The sequence below is a fragment of the Fragaria vesca genome, linkage group LG2, assembly GCF_000184155.1.
Source record: "Fragaria vesca subsp. vesca linkage group LG2, FraVesHawaii_1.0, whole genome shotgun sequence".
Lineage (NCBI taxonomy): Eukaryota > Viridiplantae > Streptophyta > Magnoliopsida > Rosales > Rosaceae > Fragaria > Fragaria vesca.
In genome coordinates, this window is record NC_020492.1 from 20651684 (window position 1) to 20669562 (window position 17879).

At 37.2% G+C, this 17879-nt stretch overlaps 2 protein-coding genes across 2 annotated transcripts; both read right to left on the minus strand.

The window, feature by feature from the left end:
- Positions 1–13851: 13851 nt before the first annotated feature.
- On the minus strand, positions 13852–15588 carry LOC101291396. The gene is made up of 5 exons (XM_004291014.1): positions 15475–15588; positions 15150–15380; positions 14884–15069; positions 14569–14753; positions 13852–14273 (listed from the first exon to the last, which is right to left on the minus strand). Exons 2-5 carry the CDS (start codon positions 15375–15377, stop codon positions 14234–14236), a joined length of 639 nt encoding a protein of 212 aa, XP_004291062.1. The 5' UTR covers positions 15378–15380; positions 15475–15588; the 3' UTR covers positions 13852–14233.
- Positions 15589–16990: 1402 nt separating this feature from the next.
- LOC101310000 lies at positions 16991–17362 on the minus strand. The gene has a single exon (XM_004292753.1). It carries the CDS (start codon positions 17360–17362, stop codon positions 16991–16993), a length of 372 nt encoding a protein of 123 aa, XP_004292801.1.
- Positions 17363–17879: the final 517 nt, after the last annotated feature.

Genomic DNA, 17879 nt, shown 5'->3' on the forward strand with positions numbered 1-17879 from the left:
GAGAGAGAGAGAGAATTTTAGTTCGCGCAGAGGGAGGAGGAAGGCAGAGGATGAAATAACCAACTATAAGGGTATTTTGGTAAACTCAGTATAAGGGGTGTGTAGATAGTAGAAAAGGGTGTGTAAATTTCAGTACCCTAACTTTATCTCTTCTTCTAAGTCAAATAGAACATGAAAAATAAAGGTGTTATAAATCATATTGAAAAGGTGAGTGTATTTTGGTTTTTAAGTCTAGTCTGGCTAGGTTTGTAAGCTTAAAAAGGTAATTTCTTATTGTCGGTCTTTATGTGTGAGTTATCTTGATATCGTTGCTGAATAATATAATTAGTTGACTTTCGACTAAAAAAATAATAATTATATTTTACATGCATATATATTGTTAACATAAATGAGTCGAGTTTTAATGAATGGGCCGAGCTTTTAACGAGCTCGATCTACTCATATAATATATGAGCTACCCATGAGCTAAACAAGCCAAATATATCATTGTTTAAGCTTGGCTCTTTTCTTTTTTTATCAAGCTTAATATTGAGCTCAAACTCGGTAATTTGATGTTTTTAATGCAACTAACGTGCAATAATAGTACGGTCATGAAAGATAGGGGAAATATTTAGACCCTAAGTATCGTATCACGGGGATTGAAAAGCTAACTCCAATCCTCGGTTTTCCGATTACTAAGTCACAAACAATTTCTACAAAGTGATATGAACAGTGTGAATGATAGAGAAAGTTGATTTTGGTTTTGGGAAACTAAAACTAAAATTGAAAATAAAATAAAAATAATAGAAACTAATCAAGGAATGAGAATTAGGTCACTAGGGTATCCTCCTAGCCAAATCTAATACACAAATGTGTTTTCAATGGTCATTCAATTCCTAATGGCATCAAGAACCGTACCCAAGGCTTTTCAAGGCTCAAGGGTCATTAGATTCCTTATGAGTTATTCCTACTTCGGTTCAAGGGGAGTAGATACTCGATTGAGACAATCTAGAGCCTTGTTAAGGCCTCTAGATGAACCAAAAGGCGAAGAGTCCTATAATCAAGGTTCCCAAGCTAGCCAATACGGCAATCGGAATTGGCATTGTAACTAACCATGTACTCAGCAAGTGTCATAGTCATAAATTAGAGAAGTGATTAAGTCCCCTAATTTGTTCTAGACATGCTCATCTACACATTCAAGAGTTAATCAAGCTCCTAATCATGCATCTAAGCCAATAGTAATAGAATAGAACATATGCCTAATATGAAATTGAAATCCATTGAATCAAAACACATTCATTACATTAAATCCAAGCTAGGGCTCAAACCCTAGTTTCCTAAATAGACTACTCACAATCCATCAACAAATCAACAACAAAGTACATCAAGTAAAGAGGTAAAGGTGAAGAGGAGTGAGAAGTAACAAGAACAAGCCACAAATTGCTATGGAGCAATTGTGATAAGCTTGATTTATAGTTTCTCACTTTACCCAAATCTCAAATATAGATGCCCTTGATGCTCCCTTGAACTGCCTTGAAATATAGATGGGAATTTGGTGTAGATGGAGTGAGAGTAAAAGGATGGTGATGGTGGTCTTGAGTAGTAGAAAATGGTAGAGTGAGAGGAGAATGGAGGCATGGTGGCCTTGAGGAGAACTGAGGATGAGATGGTGGAATGCTGATTCGGTGGTGTGAGGAGAAGAGAGAATAGGATGGGATCTTCTCCCTTCAAGTGAGGTTGTGCAGTGTTTATCAAGGGGATCCCCCAATTAGGTCCCACAAGTCTTGAGAAATTTCACATTTTTTAGATCTCTAGTTTTTTTTTTCCATTCATGTGTTTTTATAGACATCTCCTAAGATATATTGGACCATTTTAGCATCAAAAACTCGTGACCTTTATCATTTTACTCGTAAACGAGCTTAAATGACTCACGACTACCGTGTTCGGTAAAGTTGTTGGAACTGTTACTTTCTGAGAAACTGAATGAATTTCCAAGCCTGTGAAATCTTCAATTCTTCTCATACTGACCTCGGGATCCTAAATTTTGAAAAAACTTATGTGTCACCCATTTTTCAAGTTTCACCCAATTTGATCAAAAACCCGATGTTATAGCACACAAGCTTTTGAGAAATTTCACTTTTTCTGAGCCTCTGGTTTTTTTATTCGTGTGTTTAGAGACACCTCCTAACATCTATTGAACCATTGTAGCATCCAAAGCTCGTGGCATTAATCACCACTACCCTGTTCGATAAAGTTGTTAGAACTGTTACTCAGATGAAGTGAATGAATTGTCAATCTTGTGGAGTCTTAAATTCTTCTCATACTGACCTTGGGTACCTTAATTTTGAAAAATCTTAGGTGTTACCCATCTTTTCAAGATTCACTCAATTTGTGTCAAAACCTCTTGTTATAACCTATAGCCCACGAGTCTTGAAAAATTTCACATTTTTTAGATCTCTGGTTTTTTTTTCCATTCATGTGTTCTTATAGACATCTCCTAAGATCTATTGAACCATTTTAGCATCAAAAGCTAGTGATCTTTATCATTTTACTCGTAATCGAGCCAAAATGACTCACGATTACCGTGTATGGTAAAATTGTTGGAACTGTTACTTTCTGAGGAACTAAGTGAATTGCCGATCTTATAGAGTTTTCAATTCTTCTCATACTGACCTCGGGTACCTCAATTTTGAAAAAACTTTGGTGTTACCCATCTTTTCAAGTTTCACCTAATTTGTGCCAAATCCTCTTGTAATAGCCTATAGCCCACAAGTCATGAGAAATTTCACATTTTTTATATCTCTGTTACCCATCTTTTCAAGTTTCACCTAATTTGTGTCAAATCCTCTTGTAATAGCCTATGGGAAATTCTATGGTACCTACCTGTATGTGATACCTACATTTACACATGTGACAACATATTTGTAGTCAAAATGGTAATGCTGAGTTGTATTGTTTGTAATCTTGTTCTAATAATTGTAATTATAAAATGTACAACCATTTTACAACTTTTTGAACAAATTGTTCTCATAGTTGTGATTTTGTTTAACTTCATGTAAATAGTGAAAATAAATTTGGTAAATTTGTTCTCAATGTTGTAATTTGATTCATAACATTATAATTTTTGTTCAAGTACATGTAAAATAAAAGTAGGATATACATTCCAGTACCATAGCTCATCTCATAGCCTATAGCCCACGAGTCATGAGAAATTTCATATATTTTATATCTCTGTTACCCATCTTTTCAAGTTTCATCTAATTTGTGCCAAAACCTCTTGTTATAGCCTATAGCCCACGAGTATTGAGAAATTTCACATTTTTTATATCTCTGGGTTTTTTTTTCCATTCATGTGTTCTTATAGACATCTCATAACATCTAATGAACCATTTTAGCATCAAAAGCTCGTGACCTTTATCATTTTACTTGTAATCAAGCCTAAAGAACTCACAACTACCATGTTCGGTAAAATTGTTTGAATTATTACTTTCAGAGAAACTGAATGAATTGCCAATCTCGTGGAGTTTTCAGTTCTTCTCATACTGACCTCGGGAACCTCAATTTTGAAACAACTTAGGTGTTACCCATCTTTTCAAGTTTCAACTAATTTGTGCCAAAACCCCTTGTTATATCCACGAGTTTTGAGAAATTTCATATTTTTTGGATTTCTGGTTTTTTTTCTATTCTTGTGTGCGTATAGACATTTTCTAAAATCTATTGAACCATTTTCGTGGAATTTATTACAAATGTTTCAACAAAATGTACTTATGTTTGTAAAAACGTTGGGAAAGATGTAATTATTTTCTCAATACAAAATACATCACCCAATTACGAAACTGAGTGAATTTCCAAGCTTGTGAAGTCTTCAAGTCTTCAATTTATTACAAATGTTTCAACCAAATGTAATTATGTTTGTAAAAACGTTGGGAAAGATGTAATTATTTCTTAATATAAAATACACCACCCAATTACAAAACCGAGAACAATATTACGTGAATGAGGACAAATTGTCTATTTGGTCTGAGTATGAAAATTTACCATCTCGACAACACATTCGTCCTCAAATTTGTAAAATTGGTCATAAATCTGTAAATTTGGTTCAGATCTCGTAATTACAACATATGGATATGTATTACAAAACTTTCAACCAAATGTCCTAATTCTTGTAAAAGCGTTGTGAAATATGTAATTATTTTCTCAATACAAAAAAACACCAACCCTAATTAACAAAAACCAAATAAACCATATTACGTGAATGAAGACAAATGATCTATTTGGTCTAAATATGAAAATTTAATCATCTCGACAACACATTCGTCCTCAATTTTGTAAAAAGGGTTATAAATCTAGAAATTTAGTCCAGAGCTGGTAATTACAACATATGAACATTTATTACTAAAGTTTTAACCAAGTGTCCTCGTATTTGTAAAAACGATGTGAAAAATGTAGTTATTTTTTCAATACACAAAAGACCACCCAATTACAAAACCAAAACCCTTATTACGTGAATTAAGACAAATGCTCTATTTGGTTTGAATTAGAATATTTACCAATTTGAGAACACATTTGTCCTCAATTTTGTAAAACTCTTCATAAATTTGTAAATTTGGTCGAGATCTCGTGATTACAACTTATGGACATTTATTACAAAAGTTCTAATCATATGTCCTTTTGTTTGTAAAAAAAAAAAAAAAAATACAAAAAAATCACGGTATAGGAAATTGATGGTTACTTTAGAATTCACCTCCTACTTCAACAAACTGAGGCTCAAATATACATGGGAAAAAAAACAAATAGTACAAGAAGTTGAACATGGCACGTACTTATCTGTACATGTACCTAAATGAGAAAGTCGCAATAGCTAGCTAGGATTTTTGTTGAAATATTGAGCATCAAAAGTAGAGTTCATTTTTGTTTATTTGGAGAGATGACATAAGGTATTTGGTGAATTGGGTTATTGTGATCGTTGATGTTTGGTTTGTGATCAAGTTGTATGTGGTCATTGTTTTGTGCCAATGTGCCTAGCTCATGGCTCAGAGCTAGTCATGCTTGTTGTTTTGTGATAAGGTCCAGAATGCATTGGTGTAATCCAATTCTCTTCCGACGCAGTCCCGGCAATTTCATCAAGGGATCACTGAGCTCCTTTTCCACACCCACCAAGTTTCTCTGAGCCTCACCACTTTTTGGCCCATGGCCGAGAGCCAATAGGGTCTTCCTTGATTCCTCTATTTCCTCACCAGCAAGCTGCAGTTAATCAAATATGACAAGAGCAATTTGTTACAATACCAAAATCAATGCTAAAATAAAAAATGAAGTGACAAAATGAAGCTACAAACTTCCTATCTTGGATTCATGAGTTACTTTCAACTCCAAAAAAAAATATAAAAAAATAAAAATCATGAGTTACCTTAATTTGTTCCTCTAAGGCGTTCTTTGAAACCAAAGAAGTCCAAGTCTTTCCCATTACAAGAGTGGGACTAGCATTTCCAGTCTTATCATTAGCAGTTGGTGTTTTATCTGCTTTTTCTAGCAGTACAACTCCACATTTTTCTATACTGCATTCAAGATCTCTGATTTCGCCTCCGCGGTCTTTCGTACCTCCCCTGCTGATCGTAAATGTACCTTGCACCCACTCAAACTTTTGATAACGAGCAATATGCCACCACCAATTGTGATACATACGGTGCCTTGTATAGTTCCCAGTCCTTCTCAACTGTCAAACAAACCAGATCCAAATTAAGAATAAGCATATATATACTTCAACCAGTAATTTATCTTTGATTTTCAATCTTACATGTTCAGTAGCATATGCAATATCTGCTTCACATTGACGACATTGAGTACAAAGTAAAGCCAAACTATCCTTCTCCTTCTGCTTCTGAATCCCTTTTATCTCCTTCAGAAGCCTCTTTTCTGTAACCAAACTCTTGCTTCCATGTTCCATCCGGTAACGCAAGTTTTGCATCCATCAATCCTTACATTAACTATGACATGCATACATCGTAACATGTGTTTAATTATAACTACACACACAGTCACACACATATAGTAACTGATCGACTGCTTCTTACATGATTCCTTGTCTCTTGGGCTGATAAGCCTGCCTCGATTGGTTTCTTTTGGTAAGCATTATCTATGAAACGAAGCTTATGTAGAACTACTGCAACCACTTCCTTGCTTTCATGGATCACAGAATATACGAGTTCCTCTTGATCAAGAGATAGTATATCGCCTCTATCAAGCTATATATTGACAGGAAAGTTATAATTTGATATCAGTTTAAGTGATCACAAGCTAGCAGCTAACTTGTGGAGAATCTAACATACCTTGTTTTGCATCAATGTTTCAGTGAACCAAGGTTTATCTGGACCAATTGTTGCAACCATCTCCACAGCCTCCTCAACTCTGGGTTTTAAACTAGCTTTCAATTCCTCCATATGTTGTGTTTGTTGCCTAGCACAATCCAATTCTAGTGTTTCCTTACATTCAAGATTTTAGTTCTTTCCCCAACATAGCATATGAATATGTATAAAAAGTAGACTAAAACAATAGCAATGAGAAAAGAGTTTATGAAATACCTGAAGTAAGTTAAACTATTTCTTTCGAGCAGAGTTGTCTATTACATACAGCAGTATAAGACTTTGTATTTATTAAAGGAAGAAATCAGGTACATGATCTCTTGTATCAATGGATTGATTCCAGTGGTTATTCTAGAGTAATTGATGGATCATGGAGTTATTCTAGCAATCATATTGGAGTAACTCATGGATCGTGACTATGTGTAATTAGTTGATTGCACTTTTATAGCTTTCCTAGAATAGCTCTACATTCTCCTTGTATATAAAAGTTGTTGTATCATTTGAAGAAAATCAATACAGAAATATATTACATTCACAATTTTCTTATGGTATCAGAGCACCGATCTTAGTGACTCACCCATCTTCCGCAAACACATCAAACACTATCAAAACTAGAACATCACCAAATCAACGTTATGGCCTACACAGAAGGACACACTGTCCAAAGCCACACAAACAAACATGACGTACCTACTTATCCTACATCATTCCGACGCATAGTCACACCTACCTGCAATATTGCACATACTGATCCTCATTCGACATTATATTGGATCATGGACAGTGGAGCAACGGACCATGTTTCTTATCTATCACCTACTCACAACAAAATCACCGCATCTCATGATTTTGTTGGTCTACCTAATGGTGGGAAAGCCGCAATTGAAAGCATTGGAACTATTAAGTTGTCAACTGATTTGAACCTTGATGGTGTTCTTCATGTGCCTAAATTCCGAGTAAATTTAATATCTGTGAGTAAATTGACTCGGGCATTGAAATGCATTGTGATTTTTTATCCGGATTTTTGTGTTGTGCAGGACGTGGATACGAGGAGGACGATTGGACTGGGCAAGCATTTTAACGGACTCTACTACCTCACACCAAGACAAAACCCTCACCTAGCCAGCCATGTTACTCGTACCTCAGACCTTTGGCATCAAAGACTTGGGCACCCATCATCCTCACCCCTCCATTTTTTGTCCCAAACCATTCCCGAAATTATGTTTGATCCCCAACATGTATGTGATATTTTTCCTTTAGCAAAACAATCCCGTTTATGTTTTCCATCAAGTTCTATAAAAACGGTTGCACCTTTTGATTTGATTCATTGTGACATTTGGGGTCCACATAAAACTCACACACATTCTGGTGCTCGTTATTTTCTCACCATTGTTGATGACTTTTCTCGTTTTACTTGGGTCCATCTCATGCGATTTAAGTCTGACACACAACCATTGATCAAATCTTTCTTCTCTTGGGTCAAAACTCAATTCAATCGTGACATCAAAATCCTTCGTTCTAATAATGGAAAGGAATTTATTTCACTACGTTCCTTTCTTGACGAACGTGGTACAATTTTTCAACATACTTGCGTCTACACTCCTCAACAAAATGGAGTTGTTGAACGCAAACATCGTCACCTTTTAAATGTGGGTCGAGCTCTTCGTTTTCAATCCAATTTACCTTTAAAGTTTTGGGGAGAAAGTGTTTCTACTACTTGTTATCTCATAAACCGACTCCCTACACCTCTTTTTTCCCACAAATCACCATACGAGCTCTTACATGGGACTTCACCTACTTACTCTCACCTTCGAGTTTTCGGTAGCTTATGCTATGCCACCAACCTCAACCCCAAACACAAATTCGACAAACGTGCACATCCTTGCATATTTATTGGGTATCCTCTTGGAGAAAAAGGCTATCGAGTGTATGATCTTGAGAAAAAGAATTTTTTCACCTCTCGAGATGTTGTCTTTCAAGAAAACATTTTTCCTTGTTCTGCACTTCCTAAAGAGGACCAAGAGGATTATCTAATTCTTCCCATCAACCCAACCCAACACCTTCAGCCCAACCAACAGGCCCATTCCCCTCAACCCATCCACATAACACCAACTCCTTCTCTATCCTTACCAACGACAACAGATCGGGACACCAGACCAACCCACCCTCCTTCGTCACCGGCGCTCCCTCAAATCCAGTCATCACCGGCGTCGCCCTCATCGGCGCATCCCACTCCACCCTCCCCGGCGCCTCACACTCAGCTGGCCACACCGCTGGATCCCACCTCAGTGAACCCAGAAAATCTCGCCGGAGACATCTCAGCCCTCACAGATGGGCTCCCGTCGCCGGCGTCGCCCCGACCTCCACCACTCGACCCCGCTTCTGTCACCACTAACCTCTCACCACCGCCATCCATCACTCCTTCCCGACCTCTTCAAACACATCACCACCGACCTCCAATCTCGGCCTCCACAGATCCAGGACCGGCCACCTTACCGGAACCACCATCCTCTTCGCCCAATTGGCCTGTTGCGCAAACCCAAAATGCCATCCCCGACACTCAGACATCACCACCACCTACAGCTCCATCACCTGAGGTATTACGTCGATCTGATCGAACCCGCAACCCACCACCATACCTCAATGACTACCACACCAATCATGTCGTTTTGCTTGGCCCAGCCGTCGGTCTCTCCACCACGTCCGGCACTCGTTATCCCCTGCAGAGGTACATCTCTTACTCTGGTTTGTCCACTGGCTATCGATCATTTGTTAACAATATATCTCAATTAGTGGAACCAGCTACTTATGAACAGGCCAGCCATGATCCCCAATGGGTTACAGCGATGAATAATGAGATTCAGGCTCTTGAAGATAATAGAACATGGTCACTAGTCCCTTTGCCTCAAGGTCAGCGTCCAATCGGCTGTAAATGGGTTTTCAAGATCAAATACAATTCGGACGGCACTGTTGAACGATACAAGGCGCGGCTTGTTGCCAAGGGATTCAATCAGAGAGAAGGGATCGATTACAAGGACACTTTTGCTCCGGTGGCCAAATTGATTACTGTACGTTGTTTGTTGGCTGTTGCTGCTGTTCGGCACTGGCCCTTACACCAGATGGACGTCCAAAATGCGTTCCTACATGGAGAACTCACTGAGGAGGTGTATATGATGCCACCACCAGGTTATTGTCGACAGGGGGAGAAATTAGTTTGTCGACTTCACAAGTCCTTATACGGCCTTAAACAAGCATCCCGCAGCTGGTTTCAAAGGTTCTCATCCTCTATTCAAGAATTTGGCTTCCAACAGTCTCATGCTGACTATTCGTTGTTCACTCAGGTTTGTGGCAATTCAATTACTGTGGTGTTGCTTTATGTGGATGATATGATTATCACAGGAAACAATGAAGAGGCCATTTTAAATCTCAAGCAATTTCTTAATAGCCGTTTCAAAATTAAAGACCTTGGACCTTTGAAATATTTTTTGGGCATAGAAGTTGCACGTTCCAAGGCAGGGATTACAATATGTCAGCGGAAATACACATTAGACATTTTGGAGGAAGCCGGATTGTTGGGAGTGAAGCCTGCAACAGTACCTATGGAGCCTAACTTGGTATTAACGACAAAGGGAAGTGATGCTCTCAAAGATCCAACTAGATTTCGACGTCTGATTGGGAAGCTAATTTATTTGACAATCACCAGGCCAGATATCACATTTGCAGTCAATTCATGCAAGAACCAAAGTTACATCATCATAAGGCAGCCCTTCGTCTTCTCCATTATCTAAAATCTGTTCCTGGCCAAGGGTTATTCTTTTCGTCACAGAATTCACTTCGTTTGATTGGGTACTGCGATGCAGATTGGGCTAGATGTCCACTCACAGTCGCTCTGTGACAGGTTTTTACATATTTCTTGGACAATCACTCATCTCATGGAAAAGTAAGAAACAGGTCACTGTTTCTAGATCCTCAGCTGAAGCTGAATACCGTTCGATGGCTGCATCTGCTTGTAAGCTTTCTTGGCTTAGATACTTGTTGACTGACTTGCATGTGATTCATCCTCAGCCAGCAATATTATTCTGCGATAATCAAGCTGCTTTACACATAGCAGCGAATCCGGTTTATCATGAGAGAACAAAACATATCGAGTTGGATTGCCATACTGTTCGGGAAAGAATTCAAAAGGGAGAACTCAAAACGGCTTATGTACCTACTGGGAATCAAATAGCTGATATGTTTACTAAGTCATTACGTGCACCTGCCTTCCACGCACATCTTAGCAAGTTGAGTGTCATTGATATCCACACTCCAACTTGAGGGGGAGTATTAAAGGAAGAAATCAGGTACATGATCTCTTGTATCAATGGATTGATTCCAGTGGTTATTCTAGAGTAATTGATGGATCATGGAGTTATTCTAGCAATCATATTGGAGTAACTCATGGATCGTGACTATGTGTAATTAGTTGATTGCACTTTTATAGCTTTCCTAGAATAGCTCTACATTCTCCTTGTATATAAAAGTTGTTGTATCATTTGAAGAAGATCAATACAGAAATATATTACATTCACAATTTTCTTAGTATTTAAGCCAAGAAAACTCTTGCACCCCACGCAGAGTAGCTGTAGGTCAACTCAATCATTCTGTAACTTTTTAAATTGGTATCTAAATGATCAAACCAGTTACTTTTCAAGGGATTCATGTTGATGGATTCAAAGCTAATGAGATTATTGAAGACTAATTATTCATTAGCTCTGTCATTATATCTAATTAATTATATAGTTGTTGGATCGAGCGGTATCCAATGATGTTGGCAGCAAGAACTTCGGATGTTTCTCATCTTAAGGCTGCGGAGTCTGCCTGTTCGGCCTATCTACCAGAGAGTACAGGTTGGTTCCCTACATACAATTAAATCTAACCTCAACATTGAAAATTTGAAATTATCCACAAGTCCCAGAGCTACTGAAATAGGAGAAAAAAGTGAATCTGTGAATGTTTTGTTACTGATGCTTTTGTGAGGAGGGTCAGTGTTCTAAACTGAAAAGATTGGTGCTATTGATGAATTCTGTTGATTAGTGCTTGTTTTTGCTAACAACAGAAGCTGTTAGAATCTGAAACATGCTTATCTGGGTGTTGTGTATCAGTTAGCATTAGAGTGAATAAGATTGAACTTCACAGAATAGTAGATCTCAGTAATAATAGACATTATGACTAGCATATAGTAGATCAAGTATACGAATCCAAATGCACTTACGCAAATAAGTCGAACACATGAGCTTTATGTATTGTATTGTGCCTTATGGCTCATACTCATATAGTCATGACTTGTTATCTGGGCATCATAATGCATTCTTGTGCTTCAGTTCTTCCTGTGATCTAGTACTGGCAATTCCTTCCTCAGTGATTCTATATCTTTTTCCACATCCACCAACTTTCTCTTAGCTTGACCAAGAGTTGGACCAAAAGCCAACAGGGTTTTCCTTAGTTCCTCTATTTTCTTACCAGCAAGCTGCACATAATAAAATAATAAATCCTGACAGAATAAAAAAATAGTTACAAGAGTAGGACTAGCATTTGCATCATTATAGCAATTGGTAAGGCTACAAATTAATCAATTATGCAAATAACCAAAAGAAAAACATAATTAAGTGACAAATTTTCTTAATTATCTAATTTCATGACCTACCTTAATTTGCTCCCGTAAGGCTTCTTTCGAATCCAAGGAAGTCCAAGTCTTTCCCTTCACAAAAGTTGGACCAGCATTTGCATTATTCTTAGCAATTGGTGGTTTATCTGCTTTCCTTACCAGTACAATTCCACAGCTTTTGATTCTGCATTCGAGCTCTCTGATTTCTCCTTCACGGTCTTTGGTATCTCCCTTGCTGATCAGGAATGGCATCTGGTGTTGCAACCACCAAATATGTTCATGCCGACCAATTTGCCACCACCAATTCTGGTTCCTTCTATAGTTCCCAGTCTGTTTCAATAGTCAAACAAACCAAAATCCAAAGAATAAGCTAATGAAGCATATATCCTTACAATTAAGGTAATTGGTTAAGCAGTAAATTAATTATCTTTAGTTTTCGTTCTTACATTTTCAGGAACAAATGTAAGATCTTTTTCCAATTGAGTCCAAAATAAAGCAAAACTGTCCTCCCTCTCATCCTGCCTCTGGTTTCGTTTGATCTCTTTCAGAAGCTGCTTTTCCTTGGCCAAATTCTTGCTTCCATGAACCATCCGGAAATGCAAGTTCTGCATCCGTCAATCCTTACATTATGACATGCAGACGTATATTAATGTGTGTATAACCATATATACAGTCATTCTTACATGTTTACTCATCTCTTCAACTGACAAGCATGCCTCAATTGGTTTCTTTTGGTATGCATTATCTGCGAAACGAAGCTTATGTAGAAGTAGTTGCAGTAGATCTATTTTCTTCCTTTCAAGGATCACAGAATATACGCGGTTCTCTTTATATGTATTTAGAGATAACAAACGGAGCCTTTCAAGCTGTTGACAGGAAATGTTGATTTGATCATTTACTGAATTAGTTATTGTCACTAGTTAACAGCTAGCTAGCACATACTGGAAAATATGTAGAGAAATTCATGATACCATCTTTTCATCCATTGAATGAGCGAACCAACGTGTATCTTTTACCCATTGTTGCATTAACCAGCTTCATAGCCTCTTCAATTCTGATGGAGCAAAGATCAAATCCTGGATTTTAGTATCGAATTCAAGATTTTAGTAGCACTCTCCCCAACATTAAAACTAAATACAAAACAAAGAAATCAATATGATAAAACAGTTGATGAATTACCTGAAGTGACTTAAACTGTTTGATTGGGACTCTGAGTAAAGTTGTATCTTACTGTATTACATACACCAGTACGTTAAGGCTTCCTATGTATTTAAGCCAAATGTGGATTACCTTAACTGCTCAGATGATCAGGCAGTACAGCAAGAGATTGGAAGTACTTCTGATTTGGAATTTGAGTAGGCTGTGCTATCAGTGCTATGACACAAGAGGTTTATAATACATATAGGTGTAAGTATGCATCACTGTATCTATAGTTAAAGACTTCTTGCATCCCACGCCAAGAATAAGTCAGCTCGAGTTATTAATCTATAGCCTTCTCAAACAATTCGTATTCAATAATTCCAGGCAACATCGCGTCTGCAAGAAATCAAGAATACATGCAACTTGAAGAACATAAATCAAACAACAAGTTATGATCTTTTTATTTCTTGAAGAGATTTTAAGTGATTGTACCAAACAGAAATCATTCACTTGTTTTTTGTTGATCCATATAATAAGAGTGCCTCTATGAATGCTGCTGCAGAAAATGGTTTAGTCCTACTCTAAATTCATCTCAATTTTTTTTATTTAGCACCAATAAGTGATTCATACCAGATTTGTAAGAACTAAGAACAAACTCTGCAAGTACATAATGGCTAGAGAAGTAAAATCGAAAACAGGGAGCTTTTCACTAAATATTGCAAGAATGTTACATGAAGATGGTGAATAAGTGAGATTTTCCCATCACCTCTTACATTACAGTGTGCCAATAAAAACACTCAACAAAAGGCTTAAATATGGGAAAGAAAAGTAGTACATTAAGCTTAACAAGGTACATACAGCCTAAAACCATGATACAGAAACAGAAACAAACCCTCTCTTTTCAGGTTGTGCAATATCACTTAGTAACTGGTACTATTTGAATTTTACTACCTCAAAACTTATATAGTTTTGAGTTCTGAAAGAGAAGACTTGTCCCAAGTAGCAAATTACAGGCACCTTGTCAGCTCTTTTATTTACTTGTGAAGGAACTGGCTTCAATTTGTGTGAGTTCCCCTTGATGTCACATCAGACGAGATAACCTACTGAATCAGTAGTAATAGTAGTAACAGTATGATAAAGATTCCAACCTGGATTCAAATGAAAATAAAATGCCATCAATATCAGTAACAATACGAAGATTCTAGCTAAGATGTCAAAAATCAGAAAGTCACAAGAATTTGATGACCATTCTACTGCTAATAAATGAAAGAGAAACTAGAACGAAAGAGTTTGATCCAACACTCCAACCAGCAACCTTGACAAACCTCAAAGCCTGTAATTGCACACTTGCAATTACTACTGACCACTGGGATAATTAGTTGGGTTATTGTGATGAATTTATTCTGTTATGAATTGTGTACTAATCGTTTGTTGTAACTTTACCTCATGGAATTCACATCACTGTGTCTCCAAACGTTCTCGTATACAATCTGATATGGAAATCTCTTTCTCCATGAATCTATACCCCTTTTCATGGCTTCTGATTCTCTCTCAACTTGACTAATTATTTTCCCAAGACCAAGAGCCAGTAGGGTTTTTCTTAATTCTTCTATTCTTTCAGAAGCAACCTGCAAATGAATTATGAAAGGAAATATAAACAAGTTTGTTATATAACTGAAAGTAGAGGCAGAAAAACTAATATAGGACTACCTCATTACTCATGGATCCTATTTGATGAGTTAGGAGTCTATATGTTACCTTAACTTTCTCCTGTAAGGCTTTTTTTAAACCCGAAGAACTCGAAATTATTCCCTTCCAAGCAGCGTTAGCATTCACATTATTCTTGACCATGGCATCATAATCACTTGCCTTACAATTCCACATCTCTGTTGACTCCATTGTTATTAGCAATGGCTTCAGAATCACTTTCCTTAACTGCATCTCCTGTAATGATCCAAATATAAGAAACACATATACAAGGTAATTGATCGGAGGCAATCGAAATATTAAACTTTTGTTCTTACAAGTTCTTGTTCCAATTGAGTCCAAAATGTAACAAACTTATCATCCTGCTGGCTCAGTTTCATATCTTTCAAAAGCTGCTTTTCCTTTGTCAAACTCTTGCTTCCATGCACCATCTGTAATGAATATTTGAACCGAAGTTTATCTTGAGACATCTCTGCAATCAGCTTCGTAGCCTCTTTGATTTTGACTTCTAATTCAGGATCCATTTTCTTCACAGTGTATCGCATTGCCTGCAGTGTTGATACAAAGGTAAAAGCAAAGCACGTTATACACTAACAATAACAATACATGATAAACCAGTAAAATGACTGTTCTGATATTTACCTCTACTGCTCAGATATTCAGGTGTTACAGCAAGAGACTGAAGCACTTTAACTGGGAATTTGGGCAAACTATGTGCAATACGTACTAGTATAAACCTTCCTGTATATGCAAGCCAAAAGACCTTGCTCCCCAAGCAAAGATTAGGTCAACTCCAATCATCAATCCAAAAATACCTTGTCAAACAATTCTTATTCAATAATAGTTCAGGGTCGTGAGACATTGAGAAACATTAGAATGAGCAACTTCATATCAGCTTAATGAGTAAACTTTAGATCGGACCAGGATTCCATTATACATTTTCTTAATTTTTTTTTTTTTTTATGGTTCATAAATCTGACCTAAGTTTGTGATTATTCCTTTTACGGTTTTAAAACCAGTAGTAATAAAACCAATAGTAATAAGCTTTTGATTTCAACCCTTTATAATTGAAAAGTTATCAGATTATAGTTTGATGGTGGAAGAATGTCCAGCCAAGTATTGTTGTTCATCTAAGAGCATGTAACTTCTCCATATTGTAACATACCAAGGTTCTTCACAACCGCAGTCATCCAACCATGGAGTTGTCAGGTACCAAACAAGCATTGTTTTCGGTCTAGGTGTTCGAGAACAGGAGTATTAGTTGGCTCAAAGACAAAGACAGGAAGAAATGCAATGGATTGAGACAATCACTATGCACATGGCTTGCCAGAAACTTCATGGGAATGAATTATAATATAGCATAGAGAATCCTAAGGGGAGAAGTTGGTCACAAATTCAGCAAAGCCTTCCAAATTCTTGACAGGCCAGTTTGTTTAAAAACAAAATGCTTCCTTCACTTAACAAAACTCAAATCCAAAGTAGCACCCTTGCAGCAAAATATAAAGCTTCCCTGTCTCTCTCTTCTCCCTGCATTGGTTAGCTACTTCATGGTTCAAAACTGATGTTAATCTATTGAGGACCAGTAATTGATCCCATACATATATGTCAAAAGTGCCAGACTCCCACACAACCACCTCACAGCACAAGTCTAAAGTAAATTCTGCTGAAAAAATATTGCATATGAAACTAGAGTTTTTCGGTAAAAGGCTAAACCATGAAGAAACTAGTAGCATCAAGCTCAAAATGTTACAGATAACCTAAATTTGACTGGTACAGATAGAGAATCAAATCTCATAACATAAATGTGGAATAGCAATTGTCAATTAGGCAATACTTACAAGCAAACCATATCAGCAAAACTCAAAACTTGTATTCTATCAAAAAGAAAACTCAAAACTTGTAATTTTGAACAAAACCAACATGGAACTATAATAAAAGTACATAACTTGATTCAAAACCTGAAAGAAGAGGAGGCAATATAGTACCAACATCTCATCCAATTTACATTTCAATCATTTGCACCGATCCAAATCATGATCCTTAACATCACAACTACTACATCATCTCACAGCTCAATAAAAACACAAAATACAAGACTGTCTTTCAGGACTTGCAAATAAAACTTGAACAAAAAGCTAAAACATCACCTACAACCAAATCAAAGGCCATAAAAGAATTGGCTGTACTTAACCTTAAGCCACCTGAAGCTTTTCCTGAAGGAGCCCTTCATCTTTCCCTCAACAGCATACATCTTGTAGCTAGCAACCCTCTTCTTCCTCTGCAACTCAGGATCACTCAGAGCCCAAGAAGAAGACTTTGACCTAGACACTGTAGCAGCCTTCCCCTTCTTCAAATCCCTGTTGTTGTAGTTATATGGATAATTCCCCATCTGAGCCTGAGCATAGGAGGCACTGTAACTGGTGAGCTCATAAGAAGTGGGTGGTGGTGGTGCTCTTGGGGGTCCATAGTAGTTGTCCATCTGCATGGTCCCGCTGCCACCATAAGACTTTGATCTGTTATGGTCTCCCATTGAAGGAGCTTCCCAGAAGAAGAAGCAAAGAATAAGCACCACTGGAAAATGGACCCCAAAGGAATGTGACTTCCTTCTGGCTTTGGTTGTTTTGGATTTTGTTTCTTGCTCATTTTTATAAGGCGGTAAAGGCTGACTTTTATAATAGATGATTTCAGTGGCGTGTACAGCAGGGAATCATTTTGTCTATGAAATGTGTTTCTTTTTCTTCATTTTTTTACCCACATCTAATCTCGATAAATCTTGAGCCCTTAAAGTGTGTATTTGAGGCTTTGAGCAAAACCATTTCAAAACTACAAGTTCCAAGATTTCTTGTAAAATTTGAACAAGTCTTTTGGGTAAGAATTTCACCAAAAGGAGGAGAAAATGGACAAGTTTTGTTTGTTGTGAAGGCATTCTATCCTCTTCTTGTACAGTACAACAGTTATCTTGCAGGATTTAACAATGCTGAAAGGTACATAACACCTATCTTGCTCAGATTGAACAATGTTGAAATGTACCTGAAAGAGACCCAGAG